At 31.7% G+C, this 26,198-nt stretch overlaps 1 protein-coding gene across 2 annotated transcripts in view; it reads right to left on the reverse strand.

The window, feature by feature from the left end:
- Positions 1–6,402: 6,402 nt before the first annotated feature.
- The window catches only part of LOC129217540 (protein IWS1 homolog), a 71,739-nt gene continuing 51,943 nt past the window's right edge, over positions 6,403–26,198 (reverse strand). For both annotated transcript variants that reach the window (XM_054851857.1, XM_054851859.1), the window contains exons 9-15: positions 23,859–24,033; positions 20,717–20,864; positions 19,152–19,364; positions 12,332–12,558; positions 10,929–11,000; positions 9,867–9,978; positions 6,403–6,650 (exon numbers count right to left, since the gene is read on the reverse strand). In XM_054851857.1, the coding sequence (XP_054707832.1) occupies positions 6,525–6,650; positions 9,867–9,978; positions 10,929–11,000; positions 12,332–12,558; positions 19,152–19,364; positions 20,717–20,864; positions 23,859–24,033 (1,073 nt within the window). In that variant the 3' untranslated portion in view covers positions 6,403–6,524. The remainder of the gene's footprint in view (positions 6,651–9,866; positions 9,979–10,928; positions 11,001–12,331; positions 12,559–19,151; positions 19,365–20,716; positions 20,865–23,858; positions 24,034–26,198) is intronic.

The raw sequence follows: 26,198 nt of genomic DNA on the forward strand, positions 1-26,198 counted from the left end.
GTAAAATTGCTTGTTTCATAAATTTTTCAAATCAGTATCAATAGCTATAAAATACTTCCCTTCGTAGAGTATATCATGCATCTTATTCATAGATAAATAAAGCAAAACTATCACGTCATTAAAAGAAAATGTCACCATAAAAACTCTCATTAAACCTCTCATAACATTAAACCCCTTACATTAAGGTAAATAAAAAAAGTTAAGTGTTCGCCAATTTTGACGACAAAATTGGAGATCGAACAGGTAATTATAATCTCCTCAAACAGATTGTGCACTTTTCATTTTTGGGTCATTTTTCAGATTATTAAGCATAAAGAAGGCCACGTCTGCCTTGCATTTGTCAGCATTGTGTATCACCTTACACTTTAAATTGCAGGTCGTTATTGTAAATGCCATGGAGGAAGGAAGATACGCTTTTTTTTTCAAAACGCCATTGGTCTCAAAATGCCAACTATTCTATGGAAAGCATCATGGGAGACTGAAAAACAAAATATTTTAATGCAGAGGTCACGAACTTGTCACAATCGTGATGAAAACATTTATATATCACATTTAAATGTTCACATTTTGGCTAAAGCATGCAAAATCTGAAATAACACAGAATCTTAAGCTAAACTCTTCTTAGTTCCACACAAAAAACGAAAAAATTAATGTGTCTTTTGAATTATGCTTCCCATCAGAACACTATGGGGAAAAGACAACGATTGTATTCAATGACACCTCTGTTATAACACATTATTCTAATGAAGGTCTCTAGTTATTTCCCCTTTGAATGGGGGGGGGGGGCTCATGACGGTCCTTATATGTAAAGATATAAACATACTAGGATTAGGAACATGACTCGAGTTCGTTGACTTGAAAAACCCCTTCTGGCTACGCTGCTAGAGATTTTAGCATTGCATTGTGTAAAAGCATTGCAAGCTGGCTTCAAAATCTACCGATTTAAAAGGGCCTACCTTCCTTCCTAACTCCATGGCGAATTCAGAGTTTTATTTTGCGCTACATTCATTGTTGTTATTTGTGCTGCCCATATCGAACTTAGCCTGTGTGACCGACTCATACCTTCGATTGCTGAGAGCGGGATGGTGCTGCCTCTCAACGTCTGACAGAAGTAAAAGCTCAATGGCAGAACTAGCAATAAACTGTATGGGTCGGTGGTGTTTGTAGATATTGCTCATTATCTCACTTCTTTACTCTTTTACATTCTATTATTAGGTGAAGAAACAAGCTTAAGGGGGAGTGACACATCCCCTTTGTTTAACCTTCTTTTTGTAGTGGTAGTTTTATATAACATATATTTCTTGGATATATATATATTTTATGTGTTACACGCAGCTGGTTGGTTGTGCAGTCGCGGCCCTCCTAACCTTCACTGCCAAAATTCCAAGGTTAGGGCCCGACCGTCGTTTCAATTTTAAATATATATATAAATGAGGTTCGCAAAACAGATTTATTTGTAATTTAGCAGTGGCAAAGTAATTATGAAAACTGTAAATTAATAAAGCATGTTATGAAAACCTAAGGACTCCTGTTTTCATTCACGAAGCAATTGAAAGACTTCACGGGAATCAGGTGGGAAGTAACAAGATTATTTTGGCGAGAAGACCAGGGAGACTTACCATGTTGCAAATGTCTCAACTGTGAGGAGCTCCCATGCACAGCGGCCCCAAACGGGATCCAAAAGATGCGCATAAAACATGTTTCACATAGACAAAGGCCCCCAAACCTATAAATCCGATGAAGATAGATGAGTGACATAACAGGAAAAGATTGGTAGATTGTGGCTGTGATAGATTCAGCTATGACCTTAACAATGTTTACCTCTTTTAGGGTAATAGGAATTGGCGTTGATTTAAGTTGGGTCACTTTTGTGGTAGTTTTTCAAAAGTATTTTAACTCGGATCCATGTCAATTACAGACCCTTTTTCACTGAATTTTCTAAAAATAAGTAAACATTGTCAACTTAAAAGCTCATGGAACCGGACACTATACAAAAGTTGCCACTTATGACACACACAGAGAAAAGGTTTGATTAATTATAGGCTGACATTTCTTAATACAGTAGGACTCTGGTTTAACAAGCTTCTATTTAAAATTTTTTGTAATTTAGCGAATGTTTTCTTTCCCCCAAATAAAATGAAGGCAAAACCCCTTATTTACCGAATAGTAAACACCAAATTAGCGAATTATTTTAACAACCAATTTTTTTTTCTTATTTCGAGTTATGAAACGAATTATTGGATTGTTTTCCAAATGAGGTAGTGAGAAGCAAAGGGATGTAAGTGGCAAAATTAAAAATTGGGAGATAACCAGTACAAATGGTAGGTGAACCTCTCCTGTCTTGGGGCAAGAGATAGTACTAGCAGCCCTGGTAGGTGCTGCTGTATAGCATGATTTAGAAAAAAAAATCAATGAAAGCCTACCTAGGACGTAATCTTTATACACGTTTTACTCAAAATTTGAAAATGTCCACTCACATCTTTTTGCTTCTCACTGCCTCAAATGATACATTTATCTTGTCTGGAGCAGAAAAAGACTTTTCTTGAAATTAGCAATTTTTGACGGGCAAGGGGGACAACCGATGAATAGTGATTCAAATGCAGGAAACGATAATGAAACTCCCATCAAAACTTACTCTTCCTAATGCTTTACATGACCTGGAAGCTATAAATATATCTCATACAGCAGGCTGTAAAGGACACAGTATTTTCTTCTCTCCATGAAGTTGAAAAAGAACTATTTCGAGTCAAGTATCAAGGAAATTGTCGCACCTATAAAATTTGAAATTTTGAACAAAGTAGGTACACTTTGAAAATTTCAAATTAACTAATGTATAATAAGTCGCAGAATGCGAATAAAAAGTGTACCCTTTATAGTTATGGATATTTTTGTGTTGTTAATAACTAGGGTCTTTAGATAAAGTAAGGACCATTTTTTCCTCATCCTGATATTATGAATGACATTGATTCAACGCATAAAAATTTCGGGCGCCATGAATTCGTTAAAACGGGGTGCGACTATACAGTAGATTAACTTGAATTGATTACACAAGAGAAGTCATTTTAGTGCACAGGTATTTGAAGATAATTTCATATGAATTTGGCACCCTGAGTTCAAATATGACATCAGTTTTTGCACAGGAGCTCAAGTTTCTAAGGTATAACATTGAAATATATGTAATATGAGTTTAAGTTACACCCATTGATCAAATTAAAAAAAAAAAAAACATGGAATTTTTATTCCTACTGTATTATACAAATAAATCAGAGCTCAGTTACCAAACAGACCAGTTGGGCCCCGATTTTTTAGTTTCCTAAAATGACTGAAATAGTAGTAGTCTGTTATAAAAAAAATTAAGGCACTCTCCTTTACTTATTTACCTTTTTTAGGTGTATTAATTGTGGCGTGCTATGCCTCCCATCAAGTATTTTGAATGAGTGGTTCAGCACCTGGTTTTCCATTAATGCTTGTGTTCGTAAGGTTTGACTGCAAAGGACTCCACAAAAATGTTTGTTTAGGGTCACCTACTGTATTACATACAAAGATGCAAATCATCACACATTGTGCAAAGCGAATATATGCAAACTTACAAATTGACATTAATTTGCTGAAGCATTGTCACTAAACTTGCCAGATATTTATTCCATGAAGTGAATTTTCAGGAACATAACTCTATTTCAAACTGACAATAGGGCAAATATGCTGGAAGCAATGCTTGTTTCAGAAGCCTATACTTGCTTTAGAAGTGTGCAAAAAGGAGTTAAATCTGCATATTTTGGGTGAAACAGCAGCACATATCTGAAAAAGTAGAGCTGCTATTAAGAAAAAACTAATTTCATATTTTGATTCAGAGCCCCAAACAAATCTAAAATCCATTCTCAAACTCTCAGCACCAAAGAAAATTCTTTTTTTGTTCTACTGTGTTACCATTAAGACAACAACATCCAACTCAACTGTATATGCATGTTTTGGAAGACAAAAGAAACTGCTCAGGGATAAATATTGAGTAACATGAGAAAAACAACTAAATATAGAACATATAGCCACTATTTCACAGCTTTATTTCTGTAACTGAAGAAAGGGTTCCTTCTAATTTTGAAACATTGGTAACTTTCACTATACTTTTAACTCTAAAACTTGAGACTCCTTGATAAAACAAATTAATAAGTGAATTTAATATAAATTAAACTATGTAAATAGTGGCGTAGCAAAGGAGAGGTTCCAGACCTTTCCTGAAATGAGCAAAAAATTTCAAAAAAGAAAATGTCCATTTCTTCACATATCATCCTACTTGTATAATATAAGAAAACTCTGAATTTCAAACCATACAAGGGTGTATCGAGCTCAAAATAGAAGTTGAGCAGGCTCATTGTTCAGGCAATTAGGGTGGTAAATATCTTCCCTGAAGACTCTTGAATGCATTGCATTTGGTATATATGGGAGCAGCTGCCCCCCCCCCAGATACGCCCATGAAACCATATAATTATATTTATGTAGGGAGGAGAAATGCACATGTGAAAATTTTTTTTCATTTTTTTTTTCAAAAAGTATCAATTTCTCAGCTCAAATAATCTTTTCTTTGTGTCACGGAGTTTTTCGAAATTCTTAAAAAATTTTTTTTTTTACTTTATATTATTATGTTTTAAAGCTAGAAGCAAATGTTCAGATGTGCCCCTATAGAAGGGCACATGTGAACAGGCTAGTGGCACATATGAACACTATTACAAGAGGCAGGATAAACATCATATTTTAAAGATTTTTTTTTTTTTTGAATATATAACGCTCACTGTTAAGTTTAAAAGTTTCGTAGCCTGTCCTGATCACTGGATAGACACGAAAAATACTTATAAGAATATACAGTACAAAGACTTTTTTAAAATAGTGTAAAGATTATTCTAATTAAATACTGCCTTTAAATTACATATAGAGTACAATAATAATGTTTAAAATGTTTGTAAACTGCAGTTTTTAACTAAATGAAAATATTTTGCACCTTGTATAGGTATTACTCCTGTAAGTAACTGTAGACCAACAATTTAGTTTCAAAAGAATTTAAAAATAAATAAATATTTAATAATAATAAATAAAAAAAATTACAATATGATTATAGAAAACTAATACAGTAGACTCCCGATTATCCGCGAGCGGTTTATCCGCGAATCAATCAACAATCACGAACATGTATTTTCGCAGTAAAAAGTGAATACCAGTGGCCGTTTTTTTTTTTTTTTGAAAAATTGTAAATTTACACTCAGTTATTTTTGCTTGATTGATTGATTTAATTTTATTATTATTATTATTATTATTATTATTATTTTTTTGTGCGTTCTTCATCGTACATACACTTGTTTGTTAAGTTCGGTTATGCAAAAATACAAAACATTTGTACTGCACTCTATATATATTTTCACTATTGTTTGCAGAAAGTGTTATGCATCAATACAGTTAAGAATTTGAGATAGGACAATTTTTACCTGATTTGCCCCCCATTTTAGTCTTTTTGCGGTTATCCGCGATTTTTATTATCCGCGGCACTTGTGCCACCCAATTCCGCGGATAATCGGGAGTTTACTGTAGTTATAAATATTTACACTTTTTTTTAAACACTTATAATATGTTACACAAATATTAACGTTACAGAGAGGACATGGGAACTGCTCACAAGAGCCCCATCATCTACTTTTGAACAATCTTGCAAAAAAAGAAGAAAAAATGAAAACATTGTCGTAAATTTATTACAACGTTCATAAATGGTTAGCAATAATTAAGTTTAGTTTAACAGTTGATTTAAAATACGTTTTCAAGACGGAGATGCAAGTGGACTCAAGTAAAATTTTCTGAAGGCAGTGAAATTTTCTGAAACTATGAGGAAAAGCTTGCTTATAAGATTAAATAAATTTATAAAGAGCTAAGCTATACCTCTGATTTTAAATTTTTCTCTGGTAGTTACTCTTTGAATGGTATAACACAAATGACATTAATTCATAACTTCCAATTTTACTTTTTTTTTTGGAAGGGAAGGGGGATCTGCCTGACTTTTTGAGTACAAAACACTAAGCTAAAATTATAAACAATATAACATTTTTTAAAAAAAAGTGGAAAATGACAGCTTACACATACAAATCTTCAAATTGGTAACTTTACTCGGTTAGCTCCCTATGCCTAAGTTCATTGAAAAAGTTTGGAAAGATGGAAATTCATAATAATAATAAAATAAAAATTATTATTAGAAAAAAAAAACAGAATATAGCAAAATATTATTGCTGGACTACATGCCGCGAATGTGGATAAAGATGAAATGAAAAAATAAATAAAATTGACAGCTTATGCTGATTCTAAACACATATTTTTTAAGATGAATAGATAGGGACAGAAAAATACATTTTAAGAAAAGACAGTAAATAAATAGTATAAAACAGTTTATTTAACATATCTTTTATAACCCATGTCAAAATACATGACATATTTTCAAATGTATGACATGATACAAACTGAAGCATATGTCATAAAACGAAAGAGCAATTTTAGATTGCCATTTTTCGTCCCTCAATACTGATGGTAATAGCTCTTTGTGTTTTACTCAATCTTTTCTTCTCTTGCAACATTCTCATATGTTTTTCTATTCTAGTAAGAGGTTTTTTAGAAGAGCCCTGAAATAATTACACCTGATTAAAATATATTGAAATGCAATCAATTTCATAAAGAATTGTTTAATATATGAAATTCTTACTTAAAACAGTAATAAAATAACACTTTAGCATAATGATATAGCTTTATGCAAAGAATTAAAAATGAATAATATAGTCAAGCATATTTTCATGTTTTGAAAAAAAAATTAGTAGATCTGTGTGAAGCATTCGAGCTAGACAGAAACAATTCAAACACCCAGTCTTTTACGTTTTTCTTCTTCTTCTGAACAACAACAAAAATAAGAGTTTGTTTACTTTCTGCTGATAACTATGCAAAAACGTTTTAAACGATATCTTGCTTTTGAAGTTTAATGAAGTATTACTAACCAGTTCGGGAGGAACGAAGCAAAAGGACGCTAGGTGGTTCTTCATGCAACCGACCTAACGACTCTATTCTGAGTTTGGGATTTGGAAGGAAATGCTTACTATTAGATGGCATTACTTATCCATGTTCCCTTCAAATGATTGCTCTCAAGCATTAGTATTTCTCGGTCAGACCTCAGAATGGGGTCTGTCAAGTGTCTGTGGTTTATTACATTTCGTGAAAGAAAATATAAACATGTGCTTGCAAGTGAGAAGGGAAACGTATACTCATTTTGAAGTGGCTGTTTCTAGTTTTGGTTCCATTTATAATGGGATTGGAGGGGAGATATTCTAGCAAGGGGTTTTACTTTTATGTTCATTTGGTAGCCATGGTGAACACCTAATCTTTCCGAGGAGGAAATATCTTAATTTATGACTGATCCATCTATGGATCTTTTGGGTCACATTGAAACAACTATAAGTTATTTTTGTTGGAGTTCTTCATACAGTAGTTACTTTCGAAAATCATACACTGAAAAAAAAGGCAAAGAACTTGGATGGAGATGTGTAATTTACTCGAAGCAGAATAAAAGACATAACCCTACGTATGAGTGTAAAATGCTCAATGTGCATTTATCTGTGCTTTGAAATTTTTCATGTGGCTTTAAAATATTAATTGTTACAATATTCTTCAAGTATTTCATAATATTAAGCGCAAATATTTTTTCTGTTTTGTAGAAAATATATTGTTTAATTTTGGTACTTTTAGTTATTGTAAAAAACAATATATTTTGCATTTTTATTGTTCAATATCCATTATTTTCATCCAATTTTTTGTTATGTTTGAAATTTTGATATATTTTATCATGTATTAAAAAATGGTTTCATTTCTGCTTAAAGTATACATTTTATCCATTATTATGTATGCGTACTTTCCGAAATTGCGTATTAGGCTTAGCGGGAGAAATTGCCATGGCCTGTGCGCACAATCCGCGTGTAACAGCTGGCGTCTTGAGGGAGCGCTATCTTCTGCGGATTGCCGTCCCAAATGGGTTAAGGAAGGTATGGTGTACACCCACCAAAAACATGTTTGAGAAATAATATACACGTGATTAATCATGTTGAACTATACATTTTTTAAATTTCAATGGCACAACACAATTGAGGCAGTGAGAAGCAAAGGGATGTAAGTGGGTTTTTTAAAAGTTTTAAAAGAAACATGCTTAAAGACAAGATACTAGTTAGGCTTTCATTGAAATTGTTTTTCTAAATCATGAGGTATAAAAGGACCCACCATGGCTACTAATACTTTACTATTTCTTGCCTCAAGATGGAGGAGAGGTTTACCTACCATTTGTACTGGTTATCTCCAAATTTTTAATTTTGTAACTTATGTACTTTTGCTTCTCACTGCCTCAATTGTGGTTGTGAATCCTGCTCTCCAATGAGTAAAGATTATATATTCATAGAAATTTGAACCAGAATTCAGTTGAGGAAGATTAGTCACTCAAGAACTACATATTCTAGCCTATGGGAGGATTGATCCCATGCCCCTCAGAATTCTCTTACAAATTGAAACAAGTTTCCATCCCAGAATGCTGTGCACTAAACAATGCACAATAAAGCAACAAAATAAATAAAAATCGAAGTCTCTATTTTGCTAAAACATTTTTAAAAGCCATACTACGATTCACCACGTTAAAATTAACGTCTTTTTTTCAATTAAACAACAACAGAACAATAGCTCTAGTCAGCTGAGCCAATGAGTCGGGATGCTATATATAGACAAATGCATATGCATCAGTGAATCATCAATATGAAGCAATGCTGAGCGGAAAACAGAATCAATTGTTTTTTCAACAAAACAACTAAATTGTGGGTTGGTTGTCTCTTTATTATCCACAGGGAAACATTGCATTTTTTAAAATTTTTATTGATGCTTACTTCTGAAGTCTGATAAAGTATTGGGGAAACTGTGGCATTACCACAAAAAAAAAAAAACACCTTTGAGAAATAGTAGATATGATTCCAATATTTACACATTTTTCAAATTTATCAAACGTCCTAAAGGTTAAAAAATCAAAATAGAACACCACTTTTCTTTCAACAAAACAGCTAAATTGTGGGTTGGTTGTCTCTTTATTATCCACGGGGAAAAATTGATTTTTTTTTTTTTTTTTGATATTTACTTCTGAAGTCTGATAAAGTATTGAGGAAATTGTGGCATCACCACAGAAATAGTAGATATGATTTATCTTGGAAAATGTGAGGAGCGGTGGGAAGCAACTGGAATTCAAAACATTAAATACTACATTTAAATATTTACACATTTTTCAAATTTATCAAACATCCTAAAGGTTAAAAAATCAAAATAGAACACCACTTTTCTTTCACTGTCATCTTTCATCTCATCTAAGTTTTTTCATGGAATTGAACCACTATTAGTCCCTTTACTGTTTTCATATATTTCACTGCTCCAAAACGAATTTCACTGCTCCTAAATATGCAAGAAGTTTTTATGCCAAAAAAAAAGGGGGGGGGGGACTGTTTCCAATTTGTATTGCGTTGAGAATGCCTACTGTTTACAATTTCAGATTTCCTTCTGACTGAAAAACTTGATAACAATACTTTATATTAAAAAAAATATCTATTTTTAGTTGAATACAAATTGTAAATTTAAACTATTTTCATGTAATAGGAGGGAAATATACAAAAGTTGGATCCCAGTTCCCTTTTTGCATTTTTTATGTGCATGGGAGCTGGAACTTGAGCTCCGAATTTTCAGCACCATACACACCCAGAATCAAGGCATAGAAAAATTAAAAGATATATTCAAAAATAACAAAACATTGTGCTAATACAATAATGAATCACCTGAGAGAACTCCATTTCAACATTCCATTTTGGTCGGTTTACATAGTCTTTCGTTGAAGGCACAGGGACTCGAGCTCTTCCGATCCAACCTTTATCTCCCGGTCGAATAGCCCTGGTGCAGAAAGGCATTTTATCAAATACAATGCACATTTTAAAATTGGGAGAAGATGCAATTTGAATAAGGCTATTTCTCTTGAACGAAAGTCTTATTAAAAAGTGATACGAAAACGAAAATACACTCAATGACTGATAGTGCAACATCAAGGAGTAATGTAGAGAAGGGTATGCAAAACTTTATGGCAGAAGCAGTTTCCTGACTCATGCAAACAGTGTAAAATGCACAGCTATCCTGAACTGTTGGACTTGCTCACTACGGCGGATGAAAATCTCAAAGTTCAAGGAAATAAAAACGAGTAAGAGCGAGCCAACGAAAAATTTGTGAAATGATCTGCCCGGGGGAAGATAATTACAGATACATTTTAACATAATGTTATTACATAACATTTTTACTAAACAGTAAACAGGGGGAAAACAACAAGTGTATATAACAAAACATAATCCCATAACAATTTTAACTGAAAAAAAAAGAACAATATTCGTTGGAAAATTCAAAAACAAGTTTCATTAAAGTTCTAAAAATATCATTTGACTAATCAATTTAGTCCCACTTTGAGTTAAATACGGAAAAGTCCTGGTAAAACAACTTTAAAAGACTACCACCCCTGTCATCATAAAAAATGAAGATGGACAACGCAAGTGCTTTTAAGACTTCAATTCCGAAACATTGTCCCCGTACAGAGTCTTTCCGGGGCGAGGCAAATGCCCCCATTGCTCTTCCCTTGTATCTGTCCTTGGTGTATACAAAGGTTGGGACTTATAGGACTCGATAAAAATAACATTGGACTCTCTATAAAAGGTTGGACCTTTACAATGCTTTTAAATAACTACAAAGTTTTTTTTTTTTTTTAAATGGAACTACGTTGTTATGGCTCAAAAATTCAACAACAGAAAAAGTGAGAATTTATAAAATCATGCACAAAATAGGCAAAAATATATCCATACTTCTGATCCCCACTTAGCTCTTGGTCAATATCCTTCCTTGGTTCAGGTTCCTCTTCTTGGGACTCATGGTCTCTAAAGTTAAAAAAAAAAAACTTATTTATCACATAATTATTCTAATGAAAATGAGAAAAGCAAAGTATATGCATATAATCCATTTATTTGACAAATCTGTTTGCCTGCAAATGAGATTGGGGGGGGGGGACTAACTTTAGGAGTTAAAATAATTCTTCCTAATAAAAGATAGACTTCAATAATTTTTTTACAATAAGAGCTCTGGAAACTCACATAAAATGTAAAATATTTGTTCGTTCTACCTCTTAAAGTGGTTGACACTCTTGAAAAATAAGAACATGTTTAGGTTTATAAGCATTCAAAAGCAAAAAATCTAAAATGTTTTTGAAGCAAAATTATCAAGGGAACAAAAAGCATATTTGTATCAATCTTAAGGTTTTCACAAGGAAATCTGTTTGGAATTGTTAGCAGTTTTGATGCTAGATAAAAATGTACAAGAATATTCTAAAATATTATCAGCTTTTAGTTAAAGTTGCTAGTGCTATTGTTTCAAATATAAATACAAGAGTCATCCCAAATGGCATCAAGGAGAAAAATATTTTACTGCTGACTACTTGCATAGCTGCCAACATGCCAACTTAAAAAATCTTACAATGTATGCAGTGGCTATTTCTACACTTTTTTGACCATTAAAAAGAAAAGTATTTTAAAATTTAAAGTATTATAACATTTTCAAATCCTTACTTTTACTTGATCTGTGCTTTTATAAGCAAAAAAAAAAAAAAAATAAATAAATAAATAAAATAAAATAAAATAAATAAATAAATTTAAAAATAAGTACATAAATAAACTTACATTTGTTTGAACTTTAACTTTTAAAAGTTGCTGACTTAGCAGCTTTCAAAAATTGTCTATCAACAACTTGTTTGAAACAATAGTTTTTCTGTAAGTTTCTACAGATTAAAATGTTCTCCATGATGTTATCCAATAAAAAAAAAGTGAACAGTTCTTGTACAAATCTGCCATAAGACCGTACAATCGTACAAAATGTCCAAAAATCTTACTATGTAAGGCTAAGTCATACAAGTTAGCAGCTATGTACTTGTGCTATTACTCTGAGAAAAAAAAATTAACACATTTGTTTTCACCTCCTAATGTGTTTTTTAGGCAAAGCAATTAAAACAAATGAAATTTTCTGGAATTAATGTTAGTTAGGGAAAATTGATGCATTAAGTTTATGTGCAAACTTTTATGCATTCAAACTATAAAAGTATGTGGGGGAAATGATTTTAGATGCACAAAGCTTAGTTATTTGCTACCGGGACAAAACCTAAGAGTAACAAAACTTCATAAACAGAATTTCAGTTGAACAAATCATCTACAAAACTTACTTTAATTTTCGTTTTTTAGGCACATGATCATAATCTCTTTGTTCTCTTTCTTCCTTTGTTAGGGAGTGATAGTTAGTAGGAACATTGAATATTGGTCTTGACCATGCAGTAATGAGTTTTCCAGCCTTTTCTCGATTTTCCTTTGTTTCTTTAGGATGTTTAAAAAGATACATTATAGCTCTACCGATTCCACTTGATTTCAACAAACTTTGGTCAAATGCTGGCAACTAAATTAAAATGATTTTTATACATTGAAACAAACTTTCAAAAAGTATACAAGTTTAAAGTAATGAACTCAAAAATATGCAAATGAAGTATAACTTTTTAACACACAGCAACAAGTTTTAAAAATAAATATTTTTAAGTTTTGAAAATGAATGTCGGGTTTAGAGATTTTTGCAAATAATATAGGTTTTAGATTTTTACAAATTAAAATTGGTTGCTTTGTTCACGTTGTTTGTAGAAAAAAAATCAACAAAACAAAAAAAAAATTGTTTTGGTTCACTTTACATCGCAATGAACAATGTTAACGCATTTGATGACATTAGATCAAAATGAATGAATTATGGAGATTATTAATACTGTATGGGCTAATTTTTTCCCAAGCAGTTTAGGCATATACAGTGGAAACCTGCTCTATCATTTTCCCTGCTTTGTTTCTATGGTCCCTGTATAAATTCCATTTGAAGAGTTAACAAAATCTACATGTACATCACATTCTTCAAAAAGTTATCCTGTGCTCAATGCTGTGCACATTTTAATATTTCTCCTAGTTTGGCAAAACTTACAGCATTTATAAACAAAAAGTTGCTTTTCAGTTTAAAATATTAATGAAAAACCCTTCAAAATAAATCTTTCTCGGAAACATTGAAATTTCAGCAACTTCAATTATAATAATTATTATTATTTTATTATTATTATAATTAGTATAATATTTATTTTATTATTATTATAATTAGTATAATATTTATTTTATTATTATTATAATTAGTATAATATTTATTTTATTATTATTATAATTATTATATTTATTTTATTACTAGTATTATTTTATTTATTTTATTATTATTATAATTATTATTATATTTATTTTATTACTAGTATTATTTTATTTATTTTATTATTATTATTATTTTATTTATTTATTATTATTATTTTGCATTTTGGTAAGAAACTAATTATTTATTAAAAAAAAAATAATAATAAAATTTATGAGAAAAAGTACTGGCATCCCTGTATTAATGTTAGCACTACTTTTTATCACAAAATCCTGTCTGGGGGGGGGGGACTAAAACAGCAAATAAGTGGTACTGTGAACTACTTTTTCAAAACATTTTCCTTTTTTATACAGCACAGTATATTTCACAGTAATATTTACTTTAAATTTACCAGATTTTAAAAAAATGTACACATTTCACACATTGTGTGAATTAATGCATAAACATTGTTGTCTTCATGTTCTGACTTTAACATAAATACATTGCTTTTCCTCATTCATTGCCTTTCTCCATACCCCTCGAAAAACTAGAAATCAAGGTTTAACTATATTGCTAAAAATATATTGCTTCAATTTCTACGCCAGTGCAGTACCCCAAAGACTGATGCAGCCCTCTCGTATACCAGGAGATTCTCAAAGTGTACCACCATATTTGAAAAAGCTGGTGCAAAAAAAAAAAAAAACCAACAAACAATTTAGCGTAAAAGAAATAAATATTTAAACAGAAGAATGTTTAGATCATTATTAAAAAACATCAAACACAATAGATGTTACTCGTTATTCATCAAATAAACCTTTTTACTTTACAAAGCAATTTTACTTTCATCTGCCAACCACAGAGGAATAATTAGACTTTGGTGCTACTAGGGCAACCCTAGGACCTGAATGCCATCAGGGCCGGATTAACATCTATTTATGCCCTAGGCCAAACTTAGAGATTGTACTCCACCTCACATATCCAAACTCTATCAAAATCGTATCCCCCCAAACTCTATCTCCCCCCCGCGATGACCAGAGGCGTAGTAGAGACCAGTGACAATTGAAGATTTTGTGTTTCCCCCTTGTTTGACAAAATGAGGGATGGATTTTTTTCTTTCTTTTCCTTCAATGATGTTCAAAAGAGGGGGGTTTGATGGTGCTCCCCCAGGATTTTTTGAAACTGAAGGGTTAGAAATGCAATTTTAGACCATCTAAGGCTATTTATTTAACAGGAAGTAATGGCATTCGGAACTCGCCCAGGAAAATTTTCGTAACTGAAGTCCTACATACGTAATTGTATGTAATCTTTGAAGATGTTAAAGAAAGGGATGAGTTTGGGAACTCCCCTCCCTCCCCCCCCCCCGTAGAAATTAGTTTTTAAAGCAGAATTTTTGACAATCTTTTACTAATGATGCTGGGGAACAATGGGAGTCAGGAGAGGCTTCCTGAAATTATTTTGAAATAGAGGTCCAACAGCGCAACTTTTAACGCTCTTTTTTTTCATGCAGAGTGATTGGTGACTCCAGAGAAGAAACGTTTCGAAGCTGAAAACCAAAAAATTGAAGGACATCTTTTATGATGTGAGGAAAATGATGGGGTTTAACCGTTCTTCCTCAGAAGAGTTTCGAAATTGAAAACTTAAATACGCAAATGGAAATTATCTCTGATGACATTACGAGAAGTAATAGGGTTCGGTAACTCTCTTCTGTAGTTGTTTCGAAATTAAAGTTATAAAAACAAATTTTTGACGATTTTAATAATGTTGGACATGAGCTGCAATTGGGGGCGCTCTCAGGAAAGCATTTGAAATTGAGATCTAAAAAGAAAATCTAAGACGATTTTCAATAACGTAGTAGGAGGGCTGAAATCAGTGTCACTCTCCAGGAAAGTTTTTGAATTTAAGGTCGCAAAAACAAAATTTTAGATGATCTGATATGATGTGAAGGTGGGGCGTTTTAGAGATCTTTCTCCTAAAAGAAATTTGTAATGAAAACTCTAAAAATGCATTTGTGGGACCTATAATAATGGGTGACTGGATAGGGTTTGAGGAATCTCCTCTGGAAAATGTTTGAAATTTAAGACGATTTTCAAAATATTGAAAACAGAACAGGGGGTGGGGGTGGTGGTGGGGGGGGGGGGTTTTGAGGGAATCATTCTTTCTATCTTTTAATTTTGCTTCTATTTAAAACATATTTCGGGGCATTCCATGTATTTTTATCCACTTTGTTGTGATCTTCGTGATGAAATTTTAAGAAAATATTCATAAAAATAATATGTTGGAAGCAAACTCCGATAACTTACATCATTATACATCATCTTTTTTTAAAAACATTTTATGTCCTCGAACCTGTGAGCCCTTTGGGGGTCAAGGTTGACTGACGCCCTCTTGAAGGACACAGTCCGCTCCTGGGAAAAGCTATATTTTAAAGAAATTATTGTTCAAATCAAAGATATTGAAAATTATCTACTTTTACCAGAAAAGGAACTGGGCACAATTATTAAGCCCCTTTCCTATCCTCCAATTGCTTTTTTTTTTCCTAACTAATGGGCTGGTTGCAATCTATTCTAGTTGAACTTTGCTTTTTCATATACACTAGCACGCCACATTTTTTTTTTTTTTTTTTCACAAAGCAGTTTATTTATTTATTTTCACTGTGATGTGCGCTCTTTTCGGCTTGCGCCCCTAAGCCAGGGCCTAGGTGGGTAATAAGGGCCTGAATGCCGTTGCACAGAAAAGTATATCAGGGGTCTGTCCAGGATTTTTCACAAGGTCTGTTTTTTGTGAAAAATCAAATAATTTTGTGAAAAATGAATTAATTTTGTGAAAAATCAAAAAAATTCACACAATTTTTTTTTTTGTCAAAACGACATTTTAGAATTTAGAGATGGCACAAACTGCATCAATTAAACTTAAAGTTGAGTGTTTTCCTTTTCTATGTCGAGAAAATCATTCTGGAGTGTTTTTCTGATATTTGGCGGGGGGGGGGGGGGGGCATCGCTCTTTCAAGTATCAATATTTATCTACCATTCTACATTATGTTAAATTATACTATAAATATTTCTGTACAGTATTTAAAATAATTCTAACAAAAATGTAAATAAATAAAATAAAATTCAGAATAGGGTTTAGCATTCAACTTTTTGACCCAAGACATTCTTAAAAAGCACAGAATTTCGTTTAAAACTTATAAATTCCGTGATTTTAACAAAATTAAAAAGATATTTCAATTGTTTACCAGTTAACAAAGCGTAATAATAATCAAAAATTCGAAAAATCGGATTCCCATAGCGGATGCAAAGAGATCGCAATTCTCAAAGTGAAGGCATCAAAAGTATAAAAACGGCTTGTAAAAGAAATATTTTTGATAAAATTATTTTAAAGTTGCATTTTAGAGTCCTATGATAAACATATCATTAATATCTGTGGACACAGTTGACCTCCCCCCCCCCCCCAAAAAAAAATAAATAAATAAATAAAATAAACCACATATTCAGCATTTTAATTTTTGACTCATAACAGAAAATGGAATTTTGCTTTAAAAACTTGAAATGAGAGTTCTAACAGAAATAAAGAGACTTTTCATTTATCTGAATCCTAATAAAGCGAAGTTAGCTTGAAATAAGAACAAAATATGATTCCCATATTGGATGTTAAAAAATTGCATTTTTCAAAATGTAGACATCTAAAGGAAAAAAAAAAACGGTAATTAAAAGAGTTTATTTAAAGTTTATCATCCTTGTTAGCATCGAAAAATCAAAACCCATATAATTTTCTCCCAAAATAACAAACATCGCACTGCTTTTTTTAAATGTAAGTAATTATTTCATTGCAATGTATATGCATATAACTCCTGTATATTATAGTATGTAACATTGTTTTTTCAGTTCAATGTATTTTTTTAGCCCCCTCCCCATACTTATGAAGTTTGGGGAGAGGGTCGAGCACCCTCTTTCAGTTGGAATAGGAAGTTAAAATTCTTCCAGTATTTTACTATCCACAAGTCTAAAAACATTGAGTGGTGTCCTGTTTTCTAGGAGAAACCTTTTTTTTAAGTGTATTTTTGAACTACCCTAATGTACTAACACAAGTGAAGCAAATCACTGTAATAAAGAATTAATGTAAATGTAGCATATCTAATTTTCAATAGCGAGGAGCCACTGCCTTACATCAAGTGAAAGAACTGCGAAATTAACAATTGTGACATCTTTATCACAAAAATAAAGTTAATTTCTAAAATAATCTGAACTAAAAACTTATGAAACCTAAACTTTTTCAATTATTGCCTTCCACCCCTTCAATCCATTGAATTCACAGCGCTTTTAGACTTTGGGCTGTAAAAAAATCATGCATATTTTGGCTCCACATATTTCCCCTGTTTGTTGCTCATAAAGCAGGGGTGCTCCCCCCCCCCCAATATTTCTGAACGCTTTGGCGCTTTTTTTATTTTTAACCCTTTTTTTTATTTTTTACCTATTTATTTATTTTTAATTATTATTGTTTTGAAAGAAAAGTGTGCTCGCTCTGCAATAAAATACACACACACAGATAAAAATAATAAAGTAAAATAAAATAAATAATTTTAATAAAAATACAGTAAAATAAATAATTAAAAAATCCCCCCCCCCAAAAAAAAAAAAAAAAAAAAAAAAAATTTTTTTGATGGCGCAATTTGCGCCATAATCCTTCTGGGCATTCTGTCATAAAGTTAAATTTTGAGCAATGATCAGAAACTTCTCTGATGTGCAGATTTTTTTTTTTAATTGGCTTACTTTTATTTTGAAAGAAAGAAGCGCATTGAAAGTCTTTCAAGATCACTACCAAAATACTGAAAGATTGGCGATACTTCTGTAAAAAAGAAACTTTCTAAGTTTAAAATTGTCTAATGAACTAAATTTACAGAACAAAATTGTTTAGAAGAATACGATTTCAGAAAATAATTTAAAGAAATAATACAAAATATGAAAAGATTATATCAGCTCATTAAGAACTTCAGTCACACTCGCAGACAAAGCAATGTGCTGTGTATCATAACAACTTCAGAATTGCTGACGTAAACAAGCAGCATTTAAACAGAGCCCGCTCAAATTAGAAAGAAAAGAAGTACCTTCTGTGCATGTACGCCGCCGACTGCTATGGCTATAAAAGAACAGCAGGGGGAAGAAGAAAGAAGGGAATAACAAAACGACGAATGGGAATGGCAGCGAAAAAAACAAGGCTGAAAGTTTTTTTTTTTGACGTCATAGACCGAGGGCCGCGCTAAGAAGGATCAAGAACGATCCGAAAATAAAAGAAATTCCTCAGACATTTCCAGAAAATTATGCAATTTTTCATTTTCCCTGACATTTCAATGATTTTCGGCCATTTTCATTTTCCATGACAGGTTTTCCCGATTTTCCCGGGTGCGTGACAACCTGTGTTATTTTGCTTTCAGATTTGCTCTTTCAATAAACAATTTGTGGCAGATCTGATCTTGTTTATCAGAATTTTGTGAAGGGTCCGTCTTGTTTGATCGGGATTTTGTGAAAGGTCCGTTTTGTCTGATCGGGATTTTGTGAAAGGTCCGTTTTGGTTGATCGGATTTTTGTGAAGGGTCCGTTAACGGACCCAAATATCCTCTGGCCAGACCCCTGTATATATTAGTACAACTATACCCTCACACTTGTGACCTCAATCCTAGAAGAATGATTAGTTAAAATTGAATCTGAAGAGAACTTTGAAAGCAATGCTCTTTTAATGTAAATAGGAAATTCATTTACTATGACATTTTTTATAATATTTATAGCATCGTCTTTTGATTACTTATTAAATGATAAGTCACACACAAGATTCAAATACATACTTACATCACCTAACTGCTTCAGCATTCCTTCACGGATATTTAGATGAGGCAAACTGCGATCAGGCAAAGGAGTAAGCCATTCAGCAATAACATTCAAAACCCCTTGGTCTAAAAATGCAGTTTTTAAGTCCTGTTTTTTCAACTGAGACATCACCATAGACAGAATTTTCAGCTTTTTTGTTGCTGTTTTCTTTTGTTTATTTAAAAATTTGTCTTCCTAAAGAAAAAAAAACAATCAATTGTTACATTAAATAAACAATAAAAAATGCAAGGAGGTTACATTAAAACATTAGGGGTTACATTAAAAACTGCAAGGATGTTAATATTCGATGAAAATTTCCAACTGACTTACAACCATAATAAGTTCATACCAACTTAAAATTAACCATATCATCTGTCCGCACCCAACAAGATAACCGCTCTGTTGCATACAACTCAATATGCATTTATTTGACCCAATGAGAAAGTTTCTCGGCTTGAGTAACTTTCTAACTTTAATCAGCAACAAAGTGGCTCTGTTTTGTCAGTATCAATAAAGTTTTCCATCAGGGATCAAACTTTTCAACAAAAGGGCCTTTTTTGAAAATTTCTCGTCACTTGCAGGCCAGTACCCAGAAGGGATGTAGTGGCCTGATCGGCAAGGCATCAGACTCTTAACTGAAGATTGGCAGGGTCAATCCCAGCTGGTTGAAGAACCTCTACATTTGTTAATGATGACCGGGGCACATTAAATATGTCTTAATCACAAAGTCCTCCAAGTGAATCAATACCTCTGGGGGAGGGGGGGGGGAGGTGATGGACCAGGGATGGCTCTGCTTCAGGTCTGGACCAAAAAATCAGAACTGTCTTCAGGGTTCTATCCAACCACAAATGGGGGTAGGTACAGGGGACCATGAAGTGTGAAGCAGTCAATACCCAGATAGAGAAAACTCATCACACAAAATGTAATTCAGAATTAGAGGTCAATTTTTTGTACTAGAACTAATTAGAATATATAATAATTATACTTTTGATTAATCATAGTGATGGCGTTCATAGAATTCAAATTTAATATAAAACTATCAGTTCTTATTTGTTAGATTTTGGATTAATCCCATTACAGGGAATAAAACAATTTCCCTTTTTAGCATTGGAATTGACATTTATAAATCCCTGGGTTAAAGTATTAAGTAATCAAATTTGCTTAAAAATTAATTTCAAATTAGTTTATTTCAGTAGCTACCTATTAGAAACATTTTATACAACCTAATTAAGTCCCTCATTGACATGCCAGTTAAAAATACAAGAAAATAATGAAAAAAAAATAATTAAAAAACTTAAATTGATTTCCCCATAGACAGTATTGTGAACCAATCTCTTTCAGACTGATTTTCCCTGTTTTGTAATGCACTGTCCATCATCAATACATTTGATGTTAACTGTTTTCCATTTTGGCTAGCATTATTTTCTTGTGACCATGCTTCTGTTGCAAATAATATGACAATTCAATCAAAAATCACAAATATGTACAGTAATTGTTTTCAAAAAGATTAACGGATTTATTGCTTGTTAAACTTTCAAAAAACTTACTTCAGCTGCTTGTCGCATTTGACTTATTATGTCAGCAATTAAATCATCGCTATCACTGATTAAATCTACATCTCTCCTACGTCGCTTCTTTGAATTTTCTTCTTTTTTCTTTTGCATCATAAGATCAAAATCAGATACAAAATCTTCCCTGCAAGATATTTAATTATTATAAAAATTTATAATTCAAAATAAAATTTAAATAAGATCAAACTGATGCAATATTAGTTCTGATAATAGATTGAAACCGGAATGCAAAAAGTTTGTTAGTGCACTGAATAATAAGCCTCAAAGTGCTAATATAAATTATTTCTTTTTTAGATTAAGTTACAGATAATCAATGTCATCAAATCATAATTTGATGTTTTTCCAATAGCTCCTCTTAGTTTTCTTGATTTTACACAAATACTTTGAACACAAAAAGTAAGTAAATAACAAAAATGTAAGGAAAAAAACTTTTTATTTTATGAAATTTTAAAAGATAGAGTTTTTAAACAACAGCATAGCTGTTTTAGAAGGCAGTATTTACAAGATCCTAATGCTATATTATGGATAAAGTACAACTTATAATAGATTTAATCTAGTGTTTCTAATGTTTAGAATTATTTCAATAAAAATTAATTTTAAATCAAAATTTTAAATTTTAGTTTTATTATGTCTAACAAAATAGATAACTGAAACACATAAAACTAAAAAACATTTAAATTGAAAAATAACATTCTGTATGCAATCAATTATTTTTCAAAACGAGTATTCAGGCGTCTAAATTTTTCATTTATCAATTTCTTGACTTGAAATTTAGAATTTCTATTTTCCAATATTATGCAAAGCATTTTCTTTTAGTAGTTCCCAAAGATAGTTTAAAGCCTCTTGTAAAACTACATTACATCAGTTTTAGTTTTTTTATTATTTGGCTTAAAGTAGTTACCAAAAAGCCAGGATGGAAGAAACCATCACTTTTTGAAAAAGTTATCATACAACAATGAAATTGAGTTACTTGAAGGTGCACTTTTCAATAAAAATACAGTCGAGTCCCGACTTATGCGAGGGATGCGTTCCAAGACACCTCGCGTAAGTCGGAATTTCGCGTTGTGGAACAAGGTATGTTTAGTAATTTTTTATGAGCATACGCAATTGTTTCAGACCTTTGTAAACACATCTCATATTGTTTCAAACCATTTATTAACTATATATTGCAGTATCTTTTACAAAGAACCTACTTTTTCTGTATTTAAAAAAACATTATTTGACATAAAATTCTGTAATTTAGCACAAAATCAATGATTAATGGGGGAGAGAAATTTAAAATAAAGCAGTATGATACGTACAGTAGCATTATTACAGCACTTAACAGTATAGATATAGTAAATATATTTATAATTTAAAAAATGAAGAAGGTTTATGCAGCGCGATCAGAATGTTCTCAGAATGTATTTTATCAACGTTCATATGTAAAAGGAAAAAAAAAGTTAAGAATTGGAGCGGTTATTTGTGTAAACTGAAGCAAAGCGTTGTTTAGACTAATACAGTGGGTGAACTTCCACTTTCAGTGATGCTAAAGGGATGAAAGTCCATTCACAAAACCAATATCTAGTGTCAACGAAGCCCATTCTAACTCTCCGCCGCTCTTTTCCCAAAAATTTCAAGTTGCAGGCGAGTAATTTGTGTCCGCACTAAAAAATTCATTACTCATGAAAAATTTGCGTTATAGCCATTTCGCGTAAGTCAGATCGCGTTGTAGCGGGATCCGACTGTAAATTGTTAATTTTTGTTTGTTCATAAACTTTTTATACCACAATAAGAATTCACCATTCTACGTTACTTTCAATGTATGCTAAGTGAACTTTTTGTTTAACTTTCATAGAAGCTCATCAACACTTTTTACACACCTGTGTGTGTTAAGGGTGTATGTGTGTATTTTATTTCTTCACATGCTTCAATGTCTTCACCCTCTATTTCAATACCTATCATGTTAATTTTTCTATTTCTTGAACTTACTCAATGATCTCTAAATCTGATTTGAGTTTAGAAGTTCTAAGAAAAGAAAACTACACTGTAAACAGGGGTTAATTACAACTGCAGGAAAAGCCCTACATGTGCTCTGTTTGTCTGTATTTCGAGAATTATTGAAGCTATGCTTCTTATTGCACGCTGACGCCAAGTGTGGAGAGGGGGGAAAAAAAATGTTCCACCTGCTACTACAAAATTAACTTGTTTACAAATTCATTTAAAGCTAAGCCTCTATGCCGCAATCGGCTAGCCCGTTCTGCAGTCAGTTGAGAGAGGAATGATTCAAATCTAGTCAGGAGTTTGCTTGTGATTTATGTTTTTTGATTAGGGGAAAAAAAAAACTGGTGACAGAAGCAAACACAAACAAAAAAGTTTGAATTGACAATGTTGAATTCATAAATTTCACTGTATTAACTGTGGTTTCAAGATACTTTCAGCATTATACATTTAAGTAATTAAGTTTTTGTATTTCTTGCATTTTTAAATTTTTCTAGGTGTCCCAGCTACTTGAAAATTTGTATATCTACTGAAATTAAAGTATACTTTAAACCTATACAAAAATATTTCACGAATATCCTTTAATTAAAATTTTCAGTTTTTGTAATTTGGTTTAAAAACTCTTTTTTCAATCAGTTTAACTAGGGAGTGAAAAAAAAAGAAGAGACAGTTCAACAGTTTGTTTTGTGGAAAAAAATAGGACCGAAACATTTTTACACAACAGCCAAGGTCATAGTTTTAAGAATCTCATACAAGATCTTTTAAAATTGAGGTCTATATAACCACGTTCAACTCTATTTGTTGATTGCAAAAATTATCTTCATATATTTATGCATATGATCAAGCAAAGTTATGTATCAATACTCAGGAGTACAGAGAAGAAAAAATATACAGTCACCAATCGAGAAATGCAAAACAAATGTTCAAGCGGAAAAAAAAATGATACTTTTATCTAAACTGCATGCAACTGTTGAAAAATCATCACATTTTCTAAAATCCCCCATCATTTTAAAATAGAAAAAACACTGTAAAGTGTAACTTAAATACCTGGAACTAAATGAAACCTATTGACATTTTTTCTTTTAAATGGTACAATGCTAAAACATTTATTTTAACATGTTTGTTATTTATTATGTACCTCATTTTACGATCTACATCTTCATCATCTGAATCTTCAGATTCAACTTTCTTTTCTTGTACTTCTTCTTGCTCAACTTCTTCTTGAGAGGGAGCGGGAACATCTTCTATTACTCCCGCAGACTCATTTAAGTTTTCATCATTTTCATTCGCCTCGTCTTCAGAATCTGACACAACTAAAAAATGTAGAGATTTAAAGATAGTAATTACAAAACTAAAAATGATCAAAGCAGGGTGTTCAACTGAAAACTATGCAGAAACTCCTTGAATGTTTCCAGACTGACACCTTATTTTCATATTATTGTGTGATTAGGAATCTCAACCACCCCAAGCCCCCAAAAGCCAAGCTCTTATTTTCTCTTTACGAAATGAGACGCATCAGGTTTCCTGTCCCTGCCTGGTAAGCTAAATGAATTTTAGCTATCAAGATAAAGGTAATCTCTTTAGCTTTACTACGTCCAGATCTGTTACGTTACTCCAGACTGATGATCAATAAAAAGTGTGAAACTGTTTAGCATCCTTTGCTTATTTTTGATCTCAATTTAAAAATTATTTTCCTACATTAAGATTGCATTATGAATTAATGAAGCACAAATAATCTTCTATGAAATTAGAAACCATGCTCCTTTCAAAGTTTACCTTTTAGAGTTTTGTTAAAACTCAAAGATAGGCAATACTCAAGAAAAACGTTACTTTATATGAGCATAAAAAGGAAAAAATTGCACCATGTTATAAGTATAGAATTTACAAGTGTATCATTGGTTCTAGAGTTTGAATATGTCCAGGGATCTGTCCAGGATTTTTCACAGGGTCCGTTTTTTGTGAAAAATCAAATAATTTTGTGAAAAATGAATTAATTTTGTGAAAAACAAATATTTTCGCAAATTTTTAATTTTTTTTGTTAAAACGAAATTTTAGATTTTAGAGATGGCACAAACTGTATCAATTAAACTTAAAGTTGAGTGTTTTCCTCTTCTATGTCGAGAATATAATTCTGGATTGTTTTTTATATCGTTCTGGATATTTGGTGGGAGGGGGGCATCGCTCTCTCAAGTATCAATATTTATCTACCATTCTACATTATGTTAAATTATACTAGAAACATTTCTGTAGAGTATTTAAAATATTTGTAACAAAAAAATAAATAAAATAAAATTCAGACAAGGGTTCAGCATTTTTAACTTTTTGACCCAAGATACTCTTAAAAAGCACAGAATTTCGTTTAAAACTTATATATTCCGTGATTTTAACAAAAATAAAAAGATATTTTAATTGTTTACCTTTTTACAAAGCTTACTAAACATCAAAAAATTCGAAAAATCGGATTCCCATAGTGGATGCAAAGAGATCGCAATTCTCAAAGTAAAGGCATCAAAAGTATAAAAACGGCTTGTAAAAGAAATATTTTTGATTAAATTATTTTAAAATTGCATTTTAGAGTCCTATGATAAACATTACATTAATATCTGTATACATGGTTGAAGCAAAAAAATAAATAAATAAATAAACCATCTATATCTATCCTCATAAAAGGGAATGGAATTTTGCTTTAAAAACTTGAAATGAGAGATCTAACAAAAATAAAAAGACTTTTCATTTATTTGCATCCTAATAAAGCGAAGTTAGCTTGAAAAAAGAACAAAATAAGATTCTCTGTTAAAGGATTGCATTTTTCAAAGTCTAATTCACATCTAAAAAAAACTAGTATGTTGTGGCCATCACGAAACTTTCTTCTATATTTTTTTTTCTTTTTTTTTTTCTGATCCCTCCCCATGCTTGACGAGGAAGCAATATTCCCAACAAAAACAAAATTACACATGCAAAAACTTGACCCAATGTCTGAATTATTGCAAAAGCAAAGCAAAGAGCGAAAATTGAAAGTTGTTTTAAAAGCCTTGCTTGAATGAATTACAAATATTTTATTTGTTAACAAACATAAGATGGCAACAGTTAAAAATTTTAAATCATTGAGATAATATTTCCTATCATTTCCATACAATTAAAATCACGAGAAATACGCAAATGACAATCTATTACGATTTATCTTTCTTATTGTTGCATTAATAAAAATATTTTTATTCGCAAAAAAAAAAAAAAAAAAAAAAAAAAAAAATCAACACCTCTTGGAGCGATCGGCGTCAAAATAGAACCAAAGCCTGTTTACATATGGATTCACATATATTCCGAATTTCAACCAGAACGTAGCATTACTTCTTGAGATAGGGCATTCAAAATGGAAAAAAAGAACGGGTGATTGCGCTACCCCCTTTTTAGCTGTTGACACAAAAATAAAATCAGTTCTTATACCCACTAAGGGCTACTTGCCTATAAATTTTTCTTT

This window comes from Uloborus diversus, chromosome 2 (genome assembly GCF_026930045.1).
Source record: "Uloborus diversus isolate 005 chromosome 2, Udiv.v.3.1, whole genome shotgun sequence".
Taxonomy (NCBI): Eukaryota; Metazoa; Arthropoda; class Arachnida; order Araneae; family Uloboridae; genus Uloborus; species Uloborus diversus.